The sequence below is a fragment of the Oncorhynchus clarkii genome, unplaced genomic scaffold (assembly GCF_045791955.1).
Source record: "Oncorhynchus clarkii lewisi isolate Uvic-CL-2024 unplaced genomic scaffold, UVic_Ocla_1.0 unplaced_contig_686_pilon_pilon, whole genome shotgun sequence".
In the NCBI taxonomy this organism is placed as follows: domain Eukaryota; kingdom Metazoa; phylum Chordata; class Actinopteri; order Salmoniformes; family Salmonidae; genus Oncorhynchus; species Oncorhynchus clarkii.
In genome coordinates, this window is record NW_027260849.1 from 109,340 (window position 1) to 124,628 (window position 15,289).

Consider the following 15,289-nt stretch of genomic DNA (forward strand, 5'->3'; position numbering starts at 1 on the left):
GTTTCTCTATAAAACATTATCTTTCCCTCCTTCATCTGTAGTTTCTCTATAAAACATTCTCTCTCCCTACATCTGTAGTTTCTCTATAAAACATTCTCTTTCCCTCCTTCATCTGTAGTTTCTCTATAAAACATTATCTTTCCCTCCATCTGTCGTTTCTCTATAAAACATTCTCTTTCACTCCTTCATCTGTAGTTTCTCTATAAAACATTCTCTTTCCCTCCTCCATCTGTAGTTTCTCTATAAAACATTCTCTCTCCCTCCATCTGTAGTTTCTCTATAAAACATTCTCTTTCCCTCCATCTTTCGTTTCTCTATAAAACATTCTCTTTCCCTCCTTCATCTGTAGTTTCTCTATAAAACATTCTCTTTCCCTCCTTCATCTGTAGTTTCTCTATAAAACATTATCTTTCCATCCTTTATCTGTAGTTTCTCTATAAAACATTCTCTTTCCCTCCTTCATCTGTCGTTTCTCTATAAAACATTCTCTTTCCCTCCTTCATCTGTCGTTTCTCTGTAAAACATTCTCTTTCCCTCCTTCATCTGTCGTTTCTCTGTAAAACATTCTCTTTCCCTACATCTGTCGTTTCTCTATAAAACATTCTCTTTCCCTCCTTCATCTGTAGTTTCTCTATAAAACATTCTCTTTCCCTCCATCTGTCGTTTCTCTATAAAACATTCTCTTTCCCTCCTTCATCTGTCGTTTCTCTATAAAACATTCTCTTTCCCTCCTTCATCTGTAGTTTCTCTATAAAACATTCTCTTTCCCTCCTTCATCTGTAGTTTTTCTATAAAACATTCTCTTTCCCTCCATCTGTCGTTTCTCTGTAAAACATTCTCTTTCCCTCCTCCATCTGTCGTTTCTCTGTAAAACATTCTCTTTCCCTCCATCTGTCGTTTCTCTATAAAACATTCTCTTTCCCGCCTTCATCTGTAGTTTCTCTATAAAACATTCTCTTTCCCTCCTTCATCTGTAGTTTTTCTATAAAACATTCTCTTTCCCTCCATCTGTCGTTTCTCTGTAAAACATTCTCTTTCCCTCCTTCATCTGTCGTTTCTCTATAAAACATTCTCTTTCCCTCCATCTTTCGTTTCTCTATAAAACATTCTCTTTCCCGCCTTCATCTGTAGTTTCTCAATAAAACATTCTCTTTCCCGCCTTCATCTGTTGTTTCTCTATAAAACATTCTCTTTCCCTCCTTCATCTGTAGTTTTTCTATAAAACATTCTCTTTCCCTCCATCTGTCGTTTCTCTGTAAAACATTCTCTTTCCCTCCTTCATCTGTCGTTTCTCTATAAAACATTCTCTTTCCCTCCATCTTTCGTTTCTCTATAAAACATTCTCTTTCCCTCCTTCATCTGTCGTTTCTCTATAAAACATTCTCTCTCCCTCCATCTTTCGTTTCTCTATAAAACATTCTCTTTCCTTCCTTCATCTGTCGTTTCTCTATAAAACATTCTCTCTCCCTCCATCTGTAGTTTCTCTATAAAACATTATCTTTCCCTCCTTCATCTGTAGTTTCTCTATAAAACATTTCTCTCTCCCTACATCTGTAGTTTCTCTATAAAACATTCTCTTTCCCTCCTTCATCTGTAGTTTCTCTATAAAACATTATCTTTCCCTCCATCTGTCGTTTCTCTATAAAACATTCTCTTTCACTCCTTCATCTGTAGTTTCTCTATAAAACATTCTCTTTCCCTCCTCCATCTGTAGTTTCTCTATAAAACATTCTCTCTCCCTCCATCTGTAGTTTCTCTATAAAACATTCTCTTTCCCTCCATCTTTCGTTTCTCTATAAAACATTCTCTTTCCCTCCTTCATCTGTAGTTTCTCTATAAAACATTCTCTTTCCCTCCTTCATCTGTAGTTTCTCTATAAAACATTATCTTTCCATCCTTTATCTGTAGTTTCTCTATAAAACATTCTCTTTCCCTCCTTCATCTGTCGTTTCTCTATAAAACATTCTCTTTCCCTCCTTCATCTGTCGTTTCTCTGTAAAACATTCTCTTTCCCTCCATCTTTCGTTTCTCTGTAAAACATTCTCTTTCCCTACATCTTTCGTTTCTCTATAAAACATTCTCTTTCCCTCCTTCATCTGTAGTTTCTCAATAAAACATTCTCTTTCCCTCCATCTGTCGTTTCTCTATAAAACATTCTCTTTCCCTCCTTCATCTGTCGTTTTTCTATAAAACATTCTCTTTCCCTCCTTCATCTGTCGTTTCTCTATAAAACATTCTCTTTCCCTCCTTTATCTGTAGTTTCTCTATAAAACATTCTCTTTCCCTCCATCTGTAGTTTCTCTATAAAACATTCTCTTTCCCTCCTTCATCTGTAGTTTTTCTATAAAACATTCTCTTTCCCTCCTTCATCTGTCGTTTCTCTGTAAAACATTCTCTTTCCCTCCATCTGTCGTTTCTCTATAAAACATTCTCTTTCCCTCCTTCATCTGTCGTTTCTCTATAAAACATTCTCTTTCCCTCCTTCATCTGTCGTTTCTCTATAAAACATTCTCTCTCCCTCCATCTGTAGTTTCTCTATAAAACATTATCTTTCCCTCCTTCATCTGTAGTTTCTCTATAAAACATTCTCTTTCCCTCCATCTGTCGTTTCTCTATAAAACATTCTCTTTCCCTCCTTCATCTGTAGTTTCTCTATAAAACATTCTCTTTCACTCCTCCATCTGTAGTTTCTCTATAAAACATTCTCTCTCCCTCCATCTGTAGTTTCTCTATAAAACATTCTCTTTCCCTCCTTCATCTGTAGTTTCTCTATAAAACATTCTCTTTCCCTCCTTCATCTGTAGTTTCTCTATAAAACATTCTCTCTCCCTCCATCTGTAGTTTCTCTATAAAACATTCTCTTTCCCTCCTTCATCTGTAGTTTCTCTATAAAACATTATCTTTCCCTCCTTCATCTGTCGTTTCTCTATAAAACATTCTCTTTCCCTCCTTCATCTGTAGTTTCTCTATAAAACATTATCTTTCCCTCCTCCATCTGTCGTTTCTCTATAAAACATTCTCTTTCCCTCCTTCATCTGTAGTTTCTCTATAAAACATTCTCTTTCCCTCCTTCATCTGTAGTTTCTCTATAAAACATTCTCTTTCCCTCCTTCATCTGTGTTTCTCTATAAAACATTCTCTTTCCCTCCTTCATCTGTAGTTTCTCTATAAAACATTCTCTTTCCCTCCTTCATCTGTAGTTTCTCTATAAAACATTCTCTTTCCCTCCTTCATCTGTAGTTTCTCTATAAAACATTCTCTTTCCCTCCTTCATCTGTAGTTTCTCTATAAAACATTCTCTTTCCCTCCTTCATCTGTAGTTTCTCTATAAAACATTCTCTTTCCCTCCTTCATCTGTCGTTTCTCTATAAAACATTCTCTCTCCCTACATCTGTAGTTTCTCTATAAAACATTCTCTCTCCCTTCATCTGTCGTTTCTCTATAAAACATTCTCTTTCCCTCCTTCATCTGTAGTTTCTCTATAAAACATTCTCTTTCCCTCCTTCATCTGTAGTTTCTCTGTAAAACATTATCTTTCCCTCCTTCATCTGTAGTTTCTCTATAAAACATTCTCTTTCCCTCCTTCATCTGTAGTTTCTCTATAAAACATTCTCTTTCCCTCCTTCATCTGTCGTTTCTCTATAAAACATTCTCTTTCCCTCCTCCATCTGTAGTTTTTCTATAAAACATTCTCTTTCCCTCCTTCATCTGTAGTTTCTCTATAAAACATTCTCTTTCCCTCCTTCATCTGTAGTTTTTCTATAAAACATTCTCTTTCCCTCCTTCATCTGTAGTTTTTCTATAAAACAATTCTCTTTCCCTCCATCTGTCGTTTCTCTGTAAAACATTCTCTTTCCCTCCTCCATCTGTCGTTTCTCTGTAAAACATTCTCTTTCCCTCCATCTTTCGTTTCTCTATAAAACATTCTCTTTCCCGCCTTCATCTGTAGTTTCTCTATAAAACATTCTTTCCCTCCTTCATCTGTAGTTTTTCTATAAAACATTCTCTTTCCCTCCATCTGTCGTTTCTCTGTAAAACATTCTCTTTCCCTCCTTCATCTGTCGTAAAACATTCTCTTTCCCTCCTTCATCTTTCTCTATAAAACATTCTCTTTCCCTCCATCTTTCGTTTCTCTATAAAACATTCTCTTTCCCGCCTTCATCTGTAGTTTCTCAATAAAACATTCTCTTTCCCGCCTTCATCTGTTGTTTCTCTATAAAACATTCTCTTTCCCTCCTTCATCTGTAGTTTTTCTATAAAACATTCTCTTTCCCTCCATCTGTCGTTTCTCTGTAAAACATTCTCTTTCCCTCCTTCATCTGTCGTTTCTCTATAAAACATTCTCTTTCCCTCCATCTTTCGTTTCTCTATAAAACATTCTCTTTCCCTCCTTCATCTGTCGTTTCTCTATAAAACATTCTCTCTCCCTCCATCTTTCGTTTCTCTATAAAACATTCTCTTTCCTTCCTTCATCTGTCGTTTCTCTATAAAACATTCTCTCTCCCTCCATCTGTAGTTTCTCTATAAAACATTATCTTTCCCTCCATCTGTAGTTTCTCTATAAAACATTCTCTCTCCCTACATCTGTAGTTTCTCTATAAAACATTCTCTTTCCCTCCTTCATCTGTAGTTTCTCTATAAAACATTCTCTTTCTCCTCATCTGTCGTTTCTCTATAAAACATTCTCTTTCCCTCCTTCCATCTGTAGTTTCTCTATAAAAAACATAAAACATTCTCTCTCCCTCCATCTGTAGTTTCTCTATAAAACATTCTCTTTCCCTCCATCTTTCGTTTCTCTATAAAACATTCTCTTTCCCTCCTTCATCTGTAGTTTCTCTATAAAACATTCTCTTTCCCTCCTTCATCTGTAGTTTCTCTATAAAACATTATCTTTCCATCCTTTCATCTGTAGTTTCTCTATAAAACATTCTCTTTCCCTCCTTCATCTGTCGTTTCTCTATAAAACATTCTCTTTCCCTCCTTCATCTGTCGTTTCTCTGTAAAACATTCTCTTTCCCTCCATCTTTCGTTTCTCTGTAAAACATTCTCTTTCCCTACATCTGTCGTTTCTCTATAAAACATTCTCTTTCCCTCCTTCATCTGTAGTTTCTCAATAAAACATTCTCTTTCCCTCCATCTGTCGTTTCTCTATAAAACATTCTCTTTCCCTCCTTCATCTGTCGTTTTTCTATAAAACATTCTCTTTCCCTCCTTCATCTGTCGTTTCTCTATAAAACATTCTCTTTCCCTCCTTTATCTGTAGTTTCTCTATAAAACATTCTCTTTCCCTCCATCTGTAGTTTCTCTATAAAACATTCTCTTTCCCTCCTTCATCTGTAGTTTTTCTATAAAACATTCTCTTTCCCTCCTTCATCTGTCGTTTCTCTGTAAAACATTCTCTTTCCCTCCATCTTTCGTTTCTCTATAAAACATTCTCTTTCCCTCCTTCATCTGTCGTTTCTCTATAAAACATTCTCTTTCCCTCCTTCATCTGTCGTTTCTCTATAAAACATTCTCTCTCCCTCCATCTGTAGTTTCTCTATAAAACATTATCTTTCCCTCCTTCATCTGTAGTTTCTCTATAAAACATTCTCTTTCCCTCCATCTGTCGTTTCTCTATAAAACATTCTCTTTCACTCCTTCATCTGTAGTTTCTCTATAAAACATTCTCTTTCACTCCTCCATCTGTAGTTTCTCTATAAAACATTCTCTCTCCCTCCATCTGTAGTTTCTCTATAAAACATTCTCTTTCCCTCCTTCATCTGTAGTTTCTCTATAAAACATTCTCTTTCCCTCCTTCATCTGTAGTTTCTCTATAAAACATTCTCTCTCCCTCCATCTGTAGTTTCTCTATAAAACATTCTCTTTCCCTCCTTCATCTGTAGTTTCTCTATAAAACATTATCTTTCCCTCCTTCATCTGTCGTTTCTCTATAAAACATTCTCTTTCCCTCCTTCATCTGTAGTTTCTCTATAAAACATTATCTTTCCCTCCTCCATCTGTCGTTTCTCTATAAAACATTCTCTTTCCCTCCTTCATCTGTAGTTTCTCTATAAAACATTCTCTTTCCCTCCTTCATCTGTAGTTTCTCTATAAAACATTCTCTTTCCCTCCTTCATCTGTAGTTTCTCTATAAAACATTCTCTTTCCCTCCTTCATCTGTAGTTTCTCTATAAAACATTCTCTTTCCCTCCTTCATCTGTAGTTTCTCTATAAAACATTATCTTTCCCTCCTTCATCTGTAGTTTCTCTATAAAACATTCTCTTTCCCTCCTTCATCTGTAGTTTCTCAATAAAACATTCTCTTTCCCTCCTTCATCTGTCGTTTCTCTATAAAACATTCTCTCTCCCTACATCTGTAGTTTCTCTATAAAACATTCTCTCTCCCTTCATCTGTCGTTTCTCTATAAAACATTCTCTTTCCCTCCTTCATCTGTCGTTTCTCTGTAAGGGAGGGAGGATCGATAGAGACACTACACAGGGTCAAATAGATAACCACAGGCCTGCTCCATGCTAATAGTCCACTGCTACTGCTCTTAGTACTGATACTAGGGTTGTGATGATACCAGTACTGCAATATTTTTGTCTTTGTCTTTGGTCCTATAAAAACCTACTGTATGTAAAATATTGTGTGCTATAGCCTGGAAAAAAAGTAAATATGACTCTGGGTGAACACACAATGATGTTTGTTTCCAACATTAGGGCTGTTTTCCTAAAGAAGTTAAATCTGTTTTGTGTTTTGTTTCCTTGCCACGATACTGACAAGCATCATGATACTGGTATTGTCCCAACCCTACTAAGTACACCACTGGTTACCAGTGATAGTTGGATGACAACCCTGTCTTCTGTTGAACACACACAAGTATTTGATACACTGCCGATTTTGCAGGTTTTCCTACTTAGAGGTCTGAAATTTTTATCATAGGTACACTTCAACTGTGAGAGACGGAATCTAAAACAAAAATCCGGAACGTCACATTGTATGATTTTTAAGTAATTAATTTGCATTTTATTGCATGACATAAGTATTTGATCACCTACCAACGAGTAAGAATTCCGGCTCTCACAGACCTGTTAGTTTTTCTTTAAGAAGCCCTCCTGTTCTCCACTCATTACCTGTATTAACTGCACCTGTTTGAACTTGTTACCTGTATAAAAGACACCTGTCCACACACTCAATCAAACAGACTCCAACCTCTCCACAATGGCCAAGACCAGAGAGCTGTGTAAGGACATCAGGGATAAAATTGTAGACCTGCACAAGGCTGGGATGGGCTACAGGACAATAGGCAAGCAGCTTGGTGAGAAGGCAACAACTGTTGGCGCAATTATTCGAAAATGAAAGAAGTTCAAAATGACGGTCAATCGCCCTCGGTCTGGGGCTCCATGCAAGATCTCACCTCGTGGGGCATCAATGATCATGAGGAAGGTGAGGGATCAGCCCAGAACTACACGGCAAGACCTGGTCAATGACCTGAAGAGAGCTGGGACCACAGTCTCAAAGAAAACCATTAGGAACACACTACGCTGTCATGGATTAAAATCCTGCAGCGCACGCAAGGTCCCCCTGCTCAAACCAGCACATGTCCAGGCCCGTCTGAAGTTTGCCAATGACCATCTGGATGATCCAGAGGAGGAATGGGTGAAGGTCATGTGGTCTGATGATACAAAAATAGAGCTTTTTGGTCTAAACTCCACTCGCCGTGTTTAGAGGAAGAAGAAGGATGAGTACAACCCCAAGAACACCATCCCAACCGTGAAGCATGGAGATGGAAACATCATTCTTTGGGGATGCTTTTCTGCAAAGGGGACAGGACGACTGCATCGTATTGAGGGGAGGATGGATGGGGCCATGTATCGCGAGATCTTGGCCAACAACCTCCTCAGTAAGAGCATTGAAGATGGGTCGTGGCTGGGTCTTTCAGCATGACAACGACCCGAAACACACAGCCAGGGTAACTAAGGAGTGGCTCCGTAAGAAGTATCTCAAGGTCCTGGAGTGGCCTAGCCAGTCTCCAGACCTGAACCCAATAGAAAATCTTTGGAGGGAGCTGAAAGTCCATATTGCCCAGCGACAGCCCCGAAACCTGAAGGATCTGTATGGAGGAGTGGGCCAAAATCCCTGCTGCAGTGTGTGCAAACCTGGTCAAGAACTACAGGAAACGTATGATCTCTGTAATTGCAAACAAAAGTTTCTGTACCAAATATTAAGTTCTGCTTTTCTGATGTATCAAATACTTATGTCATGCAATAAAATGCAAATTAATTACTTAAAAATCATACAATGTGATTTTCTGGATTATTGTTTTAGATTCCGTCTCTCACAGTTGAAGTGTACCTATGATAAAAATGACAGACCTCTACATGCTTTGTAAGTAGGAAAACCTCCAACATCGTCAGTGTATCAAATACTTGTTCTCCCCACTGTATATGCACCATGCACGCACGCTCACACACGCACTTTCACACACACAGACAGACACACACACACACACCATGTCCACAGAAAAGCAGGTGGGGGCGAGAAGCTTGTGTTTACAGCCAGGGAATGTTTTTCTAGATATTTTTGGAGCTAGAACCGGCACACGGCAACCCACACGGCAACTCACACGGCAACCCAGCGCTAACTGACAGACAATGGTCTACTCAACACAACGATGTAATTCAAATGTGAACATAGACAGACTAATTACTGCTAATATAGCTCTCCATATATCTTAGTTACAGGCTAAATGACTGGGCTTCTGTGTGAGGAGAGACAGTTGAAGCTAAAACACATCTCAACCATACCAAGAGGACTGAAGGAGGTCATTATTATTGTAAACCTAGTGTCTTATCTATGTGTTTCTTCTCTGGGAGGATGGATGCAGCAGACTGTCTATATGTAACGCCAGCTTACACTACGCCAACAACAGTGATTTGATGCTTCCAAATTGGCTCCCTACATAGTGTTCTCCTATGGACACTGGTCAAAAGTAGTGCACTATATAGGGAATAGGGTGCCATTTTGAATGAAGCCATTGACTATAACAGCTGACAATGTGGTTGCCAGTCTTTGCAATTGACGTGTAGGCAACCTACATCTGAATGAGATCTTGCATACATTTTGAGCTTTATGAAAAATTGTATTAGTCAGAATATAAGTCTGTGTTACAGCCTCAGCGGGCTGGGGTACTGTGCTTTGGCGAAGAGCGAGAGAGAGAGATATGGAGAGAGAAATAGATGCATAGAGAGAGATATGGACAGAGAAATAGATGCCTAGAGAGAGATATGGACAGAGAAATAGATGCATAGAGAGAGAGATATGGACAGATAAATAGATGCATAGAGAGAGAGATATGGACAGAGAAATAGATACATAGAGAGAAATAGATGCATAGAGAGAGAGATATGGACAGAGAAATAGATGCATAGAGAGAGATATGGACAGAGAAATAGATACATAGAGAGAGAGAAATAGATGCATAGAGAGAGAGATATGGACAGAGAAATAGATGCATAGAGAAATAGAAATAGATGCATAGAGAGACAGATATGGACAGAGAAATAGATGCATAGAGAGAGATATGGACAGAGAAATAGATGCATAGAGAGAGAGATATGGACAGAGAAATAGATGCATAGAGAGAGAGATATGGACAGAGAAATAGATGCATAGAGAGAGAGATATGGACAGAGAAATAGATGCATAGAGAGAGAGATATGGACAGAGAAATAGATGCATAGAGAGAGAGATATGGACAGAGAAATAGATGCAAAGAGAGAGATATATGGACAGAGAAATAGATGTATAGAAATAGATACATAGAGAGAGAGAAATAGATACATAGAGAGAGATATGGACAGAGAAATAGATGCATAGAAATAGATACATAGAGAGAGAGAAATAGATACATAGAGAGAGAGATATGGACAGAGAAATAGATACATAGAGAGAGAGATATGGACAGAGAAATAGATGCATAGAGAGAGATATGGACAGAGAAATAGATACATAGAGAGAGAGATATGGACAGAGAAATAGATACATAGAGAGAGAGAAATAGATACATAGAAATAGATACATAGAGAGAGAGAAATAGATACATAGAGAGATAGCGAGGTGAAGTGAGAGAGATGATTATTATTATTCTAATTCATATTGTTGCTGTTAATGGTAATACCATTTCCACTACTACTATTACTGTTATTATTGATACCTTATTGCAGTTGGTCCCACCATTGTTGTTATAAGTGTATTTTGACAACATAAGTCATTTAACTTGCCATGTTAATAAAGTCTACTGAATTTAATTTAATTGAGAGATACGGAGATGGAGAGAGAAAAATATATGCAGAGAGAGAGAACATCATTTAATTTAACGTCTGTACTTCAGCCTTCAGTTTGAGAAATCACCTCCGCGAGAGGCCCTGTAAACAGAGGCAGCACTAAACATCACATATCAGATCATAGAATTCCATTAAAAGTGTCACCTCGCCCTAATGCGCAGCTGCGTCAGGGAGCCCATTGTGATGAATGGCACTGCGCTCCTGTGCGTCAAAGGGGTCTCAGTGTAATTAACGGGATTAGGAGTCCCACGGTGGAGCTGCACCACCAAGCCTACTGTAATAATAAGGTATACTGCATTAGGGTACCATTGTGACAGAAACCTAATTTGGTGTGACAGCAAAAAGGTTGTTATTGTGACCAGAATATATAGCATATTCCCCCATTTGCTTTAGTGAACCAGCCATTACCACAGTCTGAAAGTTCCAAAATTATTGGATTGTTGGGCATAATATAAGTATTTGTAGTTTAACTTGCACTCACACCCCCACATGTTGTTTCTTCCTGCCACTGGTTCTGCTGATAGTGCTATTTCTAAGAATGGTCTTCTTTTTCCCTAATCTTCCACACCTTACTCTTGGACGTCTTGGGGGTACATCATCAAAAGAGGTGTCAGCCACAAGTCAGAGCCCCGTGGCCTGTTTCTGTTCCCCCTCCTAGATTAGTCTAGGTCTCTCTGAAACTCTATAGGAAGCTACACTCTGAGGCACTGGTTGAGTCCCAAATGGCACCCTAGTCCCTATATAGTACTCTAGTTTTGACCGGAGCCCTATGGGTCCTGGTCTAAAGTAGTACACTGTGTAGGGATTTGGGATACAGGCACTGAGCCCCTGTGTCCCTGAGAGGACTACCAGGGTCATATATGTTAGTCACAGTTCAGTATTGATTTCCTGGACTACGAATGGGAATGCCAGCAGTCGGAAAACCACGCTCCCAAAGCTGTCGAGATCCCCCCTCCTGCTCTCCCTACTCATGTTTTCCACCGAGTTGGAAATTGTTACCGTATGACACCATCCCTGTCGCTCACAGCAACATGGTCGTTACGCCCTCACGGTCCATGCCGGTGTGCGATGAGTGAAGGATTGTGAGTGTTGACTAGACTGGAGGCCTCTGGGATATGGTATCACCTAGCGTGGGCAACTGTTGCTATTGTTCTGTTGTTTAGAGCTTGCTCGGGGGTGGGACTGATATGGACGTTTCTGTTGTTATGGTGTGGGTGACTCTTTTAAACCATGTGTTTGGTTGTTATGGAGATGGTTACCAGGTGTGAATATGCCATGGTTGTTGTAACTCTGGTATTTATGATCTTGGGATAGCACCTGATCTGGGCTTATATGTTTAATGATGGTCATGAAGTTATTGTTCTGATGCCTAACATTAAATGGGAGATTTACTAGTGGTTTTATTTTACCATCATTCTTCAACAACCTTAGATTTTCACTCAATAAAATTCCTATTTATACTCAACTAATCTTAACTTATTAATGATCTTTAAATGTCCTCATGCTAAAGCTGTCGTCTTGCTCTATATATTCCTGCAAACAATGAACGTTCCTACAATGTTTGGAAACATTCCAATTTGTTGTACAGCTAACATTAGAATGGTGGATCTAAAACCACGTCTGTCTGTCTGTCTGTCTGTCTGTCTGTCTGTCTGTCTGTCTGTCTGTCTGTCTGTCTGTCTGTCTTCCAGTACAGGATTGGCCAGCTGTATATGATCAGCAAGCACAGCCATGAGCAGAGTGAGCGTGGAGAAGGAGTGGAGGTGGTTCAGAACGAACCCTACGAGGACCCCACACATGGACAGGGACAGTTCACAGAAAAACGGGTCTACCTCAACAAGTAAGTGTGTACTTACCAACTGTGTTGGAAAAAGTACTCAATTGACATACTTGAGTGAAAATAAAGGCTTTCCCGAGTGGCACAGCGGTCTAAAGCACTGCACTGCGGTGCTTGAGGCGCCACTACAGATCCAGGCTGTGTCACAGCTGGCCAAGACCGAGAGACCCATGAGGCGGCGCACTATTAGCCCAGCGTCGCCCGGGTTAGGGGAGGGTTTGGCCTGCCGGGATATCCTTGTCCCATCGCGCTCTAGCGACTCCTGTGGCAGGCTGGGCAAATGCACGTTTACACGGTCATCGGTTGTACCTCCTCCACATTGGCTTCCGGGTTAAGCGAGCGGTCTGTCAAGAAGCAGTGCGGCTTGGTAGGGTTTTGTTTCGGAGGAATCATGGCTCTCAACATTCGCCTCTTCCGAGTCGGTACGGTAGTTGCAGCGATGGGACAAGACTGTCACTACCAATAGGATATCACCAAATTGTGGAGGAAAAAGGGTAAATAAAACGACTTAAACGACTTAAGTAAAAGTGAAAGTTTCCCAGTAAAATACTAGTTGAGTAAAAGTATAAAAGTATCTGGATTTATGTGTACAGTGGTGGGGAAAGTACTCAATTGTCACACTTCAGTAAAAGTAAAAAATTAAATGAAATGCTATACATCAAATTCCTCATATTAAGCAAACCAGACGTCAAAAAGCCATGGTCCTGCCAGATTGAATACTGCCCACAGAAGATACAGTAAACACAGAAGTCACATACTGTATACTCCGAAGGATCCTTTCAAATGATTTAAGCACAAGGTGTTGTGTAGTTTATTCCCATTAGTAAGCTACAGCAGGACTAATCTCCTGGCACTAGCGGAGAGCGTCTGACATATCCTTGGGGAGTGCCATATTCACTGTCTTCATTGGGTGAGTCAGTGCCACTGGAAAGTTTAGGACAATACTTTTCTCCTCCAGGCTAGATGGATGTCATATTGTCATATGTGTCTCCTCTTCTCGTAGGCCTAGATTAGATAGTTGCATTCAAGACAAGGTCATTTTCATTGATCTCAGTTTGTCAGTGTCAGTAGAGTATCCTAGGCCTACCCTGTCATGTTTGTGGTATCATATTAAAGATTCTGATGATGAATGTCATAGAATTGCCTGAAATGTGTTTATAAAATACTCCCCCCCCCGAATGCTCCTTAAAAATGTTCCTCTAGTTGGGGCTGAATTGCTACACTAAACATGAAGCTCACACGCCTTCTATGATGTTATGTATTTCATTATGATTGTTTACGGTCTGAGTTGGACAGTCTGCCTGTTTTGTCAGCAGTGTTGCTGTAAGAGGTTGTAACGTGTGTAGCTGCCCTGGCTACAGATGTAGGATCTTAGTAGAAATATTAGTAGTGTATTGGAGGTTTTAAAAGGCTTCTGAAGTTTGTAGTTTACACATTGACATTTCAAACTTGATTTTCCTTTACAAAATATGTATCTACCCCCACAAAAATGTAAATGTTATCATGTTCCACATAACAATTCACATTTCCTGTTGCTGCAGAATTATTTTCATGCTGTAGCAAACTGGCTCAAGTTAAGATCTTACATCTGTACTTGGCAGTAGGCCTAAAAGGGCTTGTTGGACAAGGACATTTTGTGGTGTTTCTTGGTCACATTTATCATGTGCTAAATGATGCAATGTGATTGTAAAAATTTTCAGTTATTTTTGCTGCATTTTTACTGGAAAATGTTGGCCCTGTCACTTTTACTCAAGCCCAGTCACTTTTACTCAGGCCCAGTCACTTTTACTCAGGCCCAGTCACTTTTACTCAGGCCCAGTCACTTTTACTCTGGCCCAGTCACTTTTACTCAGGCCCAGTCACTTTTACTCATGCCCAGTCACTTTTACTCAGGCCCAGTCATTTTTACCCAGGCCCAGTCACTTTTACTCAGGCCCAGTCACTTTTACTCAGGCCCAGTCACTTTTACTCAGGCCCAGTCACTTTTACTCAGGCCCAGTCACTTTTACTCAGGCCCAGTCACTTTTACTCAGGCCCAGTCATTTTTACCCAGGCCCAGTCACTTTCACTCAGGCCTAGTCACTTTCACTCAGGCCCAGTCACTTTTACTCAGGCCCAGTCACTTTTACTCAGGCCCAGTCACTTTTACTCAGGCCCAGTCACTTTTACTCTGGCCCAGTCACTTTTACTCAGGCCCAGTCACTTTTACTCAGGCCCAGTCATTTTTACCCAGGCCCAGTCACTTTTACTCAGGCCCAGTCACTTTTACTCAGGCCCAGTCACTTTTACTCAGGCCCAGTCACTTTTACTCAGGCCCAGTCACTTTTACTCAGGCCCAGTCACTTTTACTCAGGCCCAGTCATTTTTACCCAGGCCCAGTCACTTTCACTCAGGCCTAGTCACTTTCACTCAGGCCCAGTCACTTTTACTCAGGCCCAGTCACTTTTACTCAGGCCCAGTCACTTTTACTCAGGCCCAGTCACTTTTACTCTGGCCCAGTCACTTTTACTCAGGCCCAGTCACTTTTACTCATGCCCAGTCACTTTTACTCAGGCCCAGTCATTTTTACCCAGGCCCAGTCACTTTTACTCAGGCCCAGTCACTTTTACTCAGGCCCAGTCACTTTTACTCAGGCCCAGTCACTTTTACTCAGGCCCAGTCACTTTTACTCAGGCCCAGTCACTTTTACTCAGGCCCAGTCATTTTTACCCAGGCCCAGTCACTTTCACTCAGGCCCAGTCACTTTCACTCAGGCCCAGTCACTTTTACTCAGGCCCAGTCACTTTTACTCAGGCCCAGTCACTTTTACTCAGGCCCAGTCATTTTTACCCAGGCCCAGTCACTTTCACTCAGGCCTAGTCACTTTCACTCAGGCCCAGTCACTTTTACTCAGGCCCAGTCACTTTTACTCAGGCCCAGTCACTTTTACTCAGGCCCAGTCACTTTTACTCTGGCCCAGTCACTTTTACTCAGGCCCAGTCACTTTTACTCAGGCCCAGTCACTTTTACTCAGGCCCAGTCACTTTTACTCAGGCCCAGTCACTTTTACTCAGGCCCAGTCACTTTTACTCTGGCCCAGTCACTTTTACTCAGGCCCAGTCACTTTTACTCATGCCCAGTCAC

The 15,289-nt window shown here is 40.3% G+C and overlaps 1 protein-coding gene across 1 annotated transcript in view; it reads left to right on the forward strand.

The window, feature by feature from the left end:
* LOC139401908 (cytoplasmic phosphatidylinositol transfer protein 1-like) overlaps nt 1–15,289 on the forward strand; it is a 131,742-nt gene that overhangs the window by 89,232 nt on the left and 27,221 nt on the right. The window contains exon 2 of the mRNA XM_071145916.1: nt 12,021–12,169. Coding sequence (XP_071002017.1) covers nt 12,021–12,169 — 149 coding nt within the window. The remainder of the gene's footprint in view (nt 1–12,020; nt 12,170–15,289) is intronic.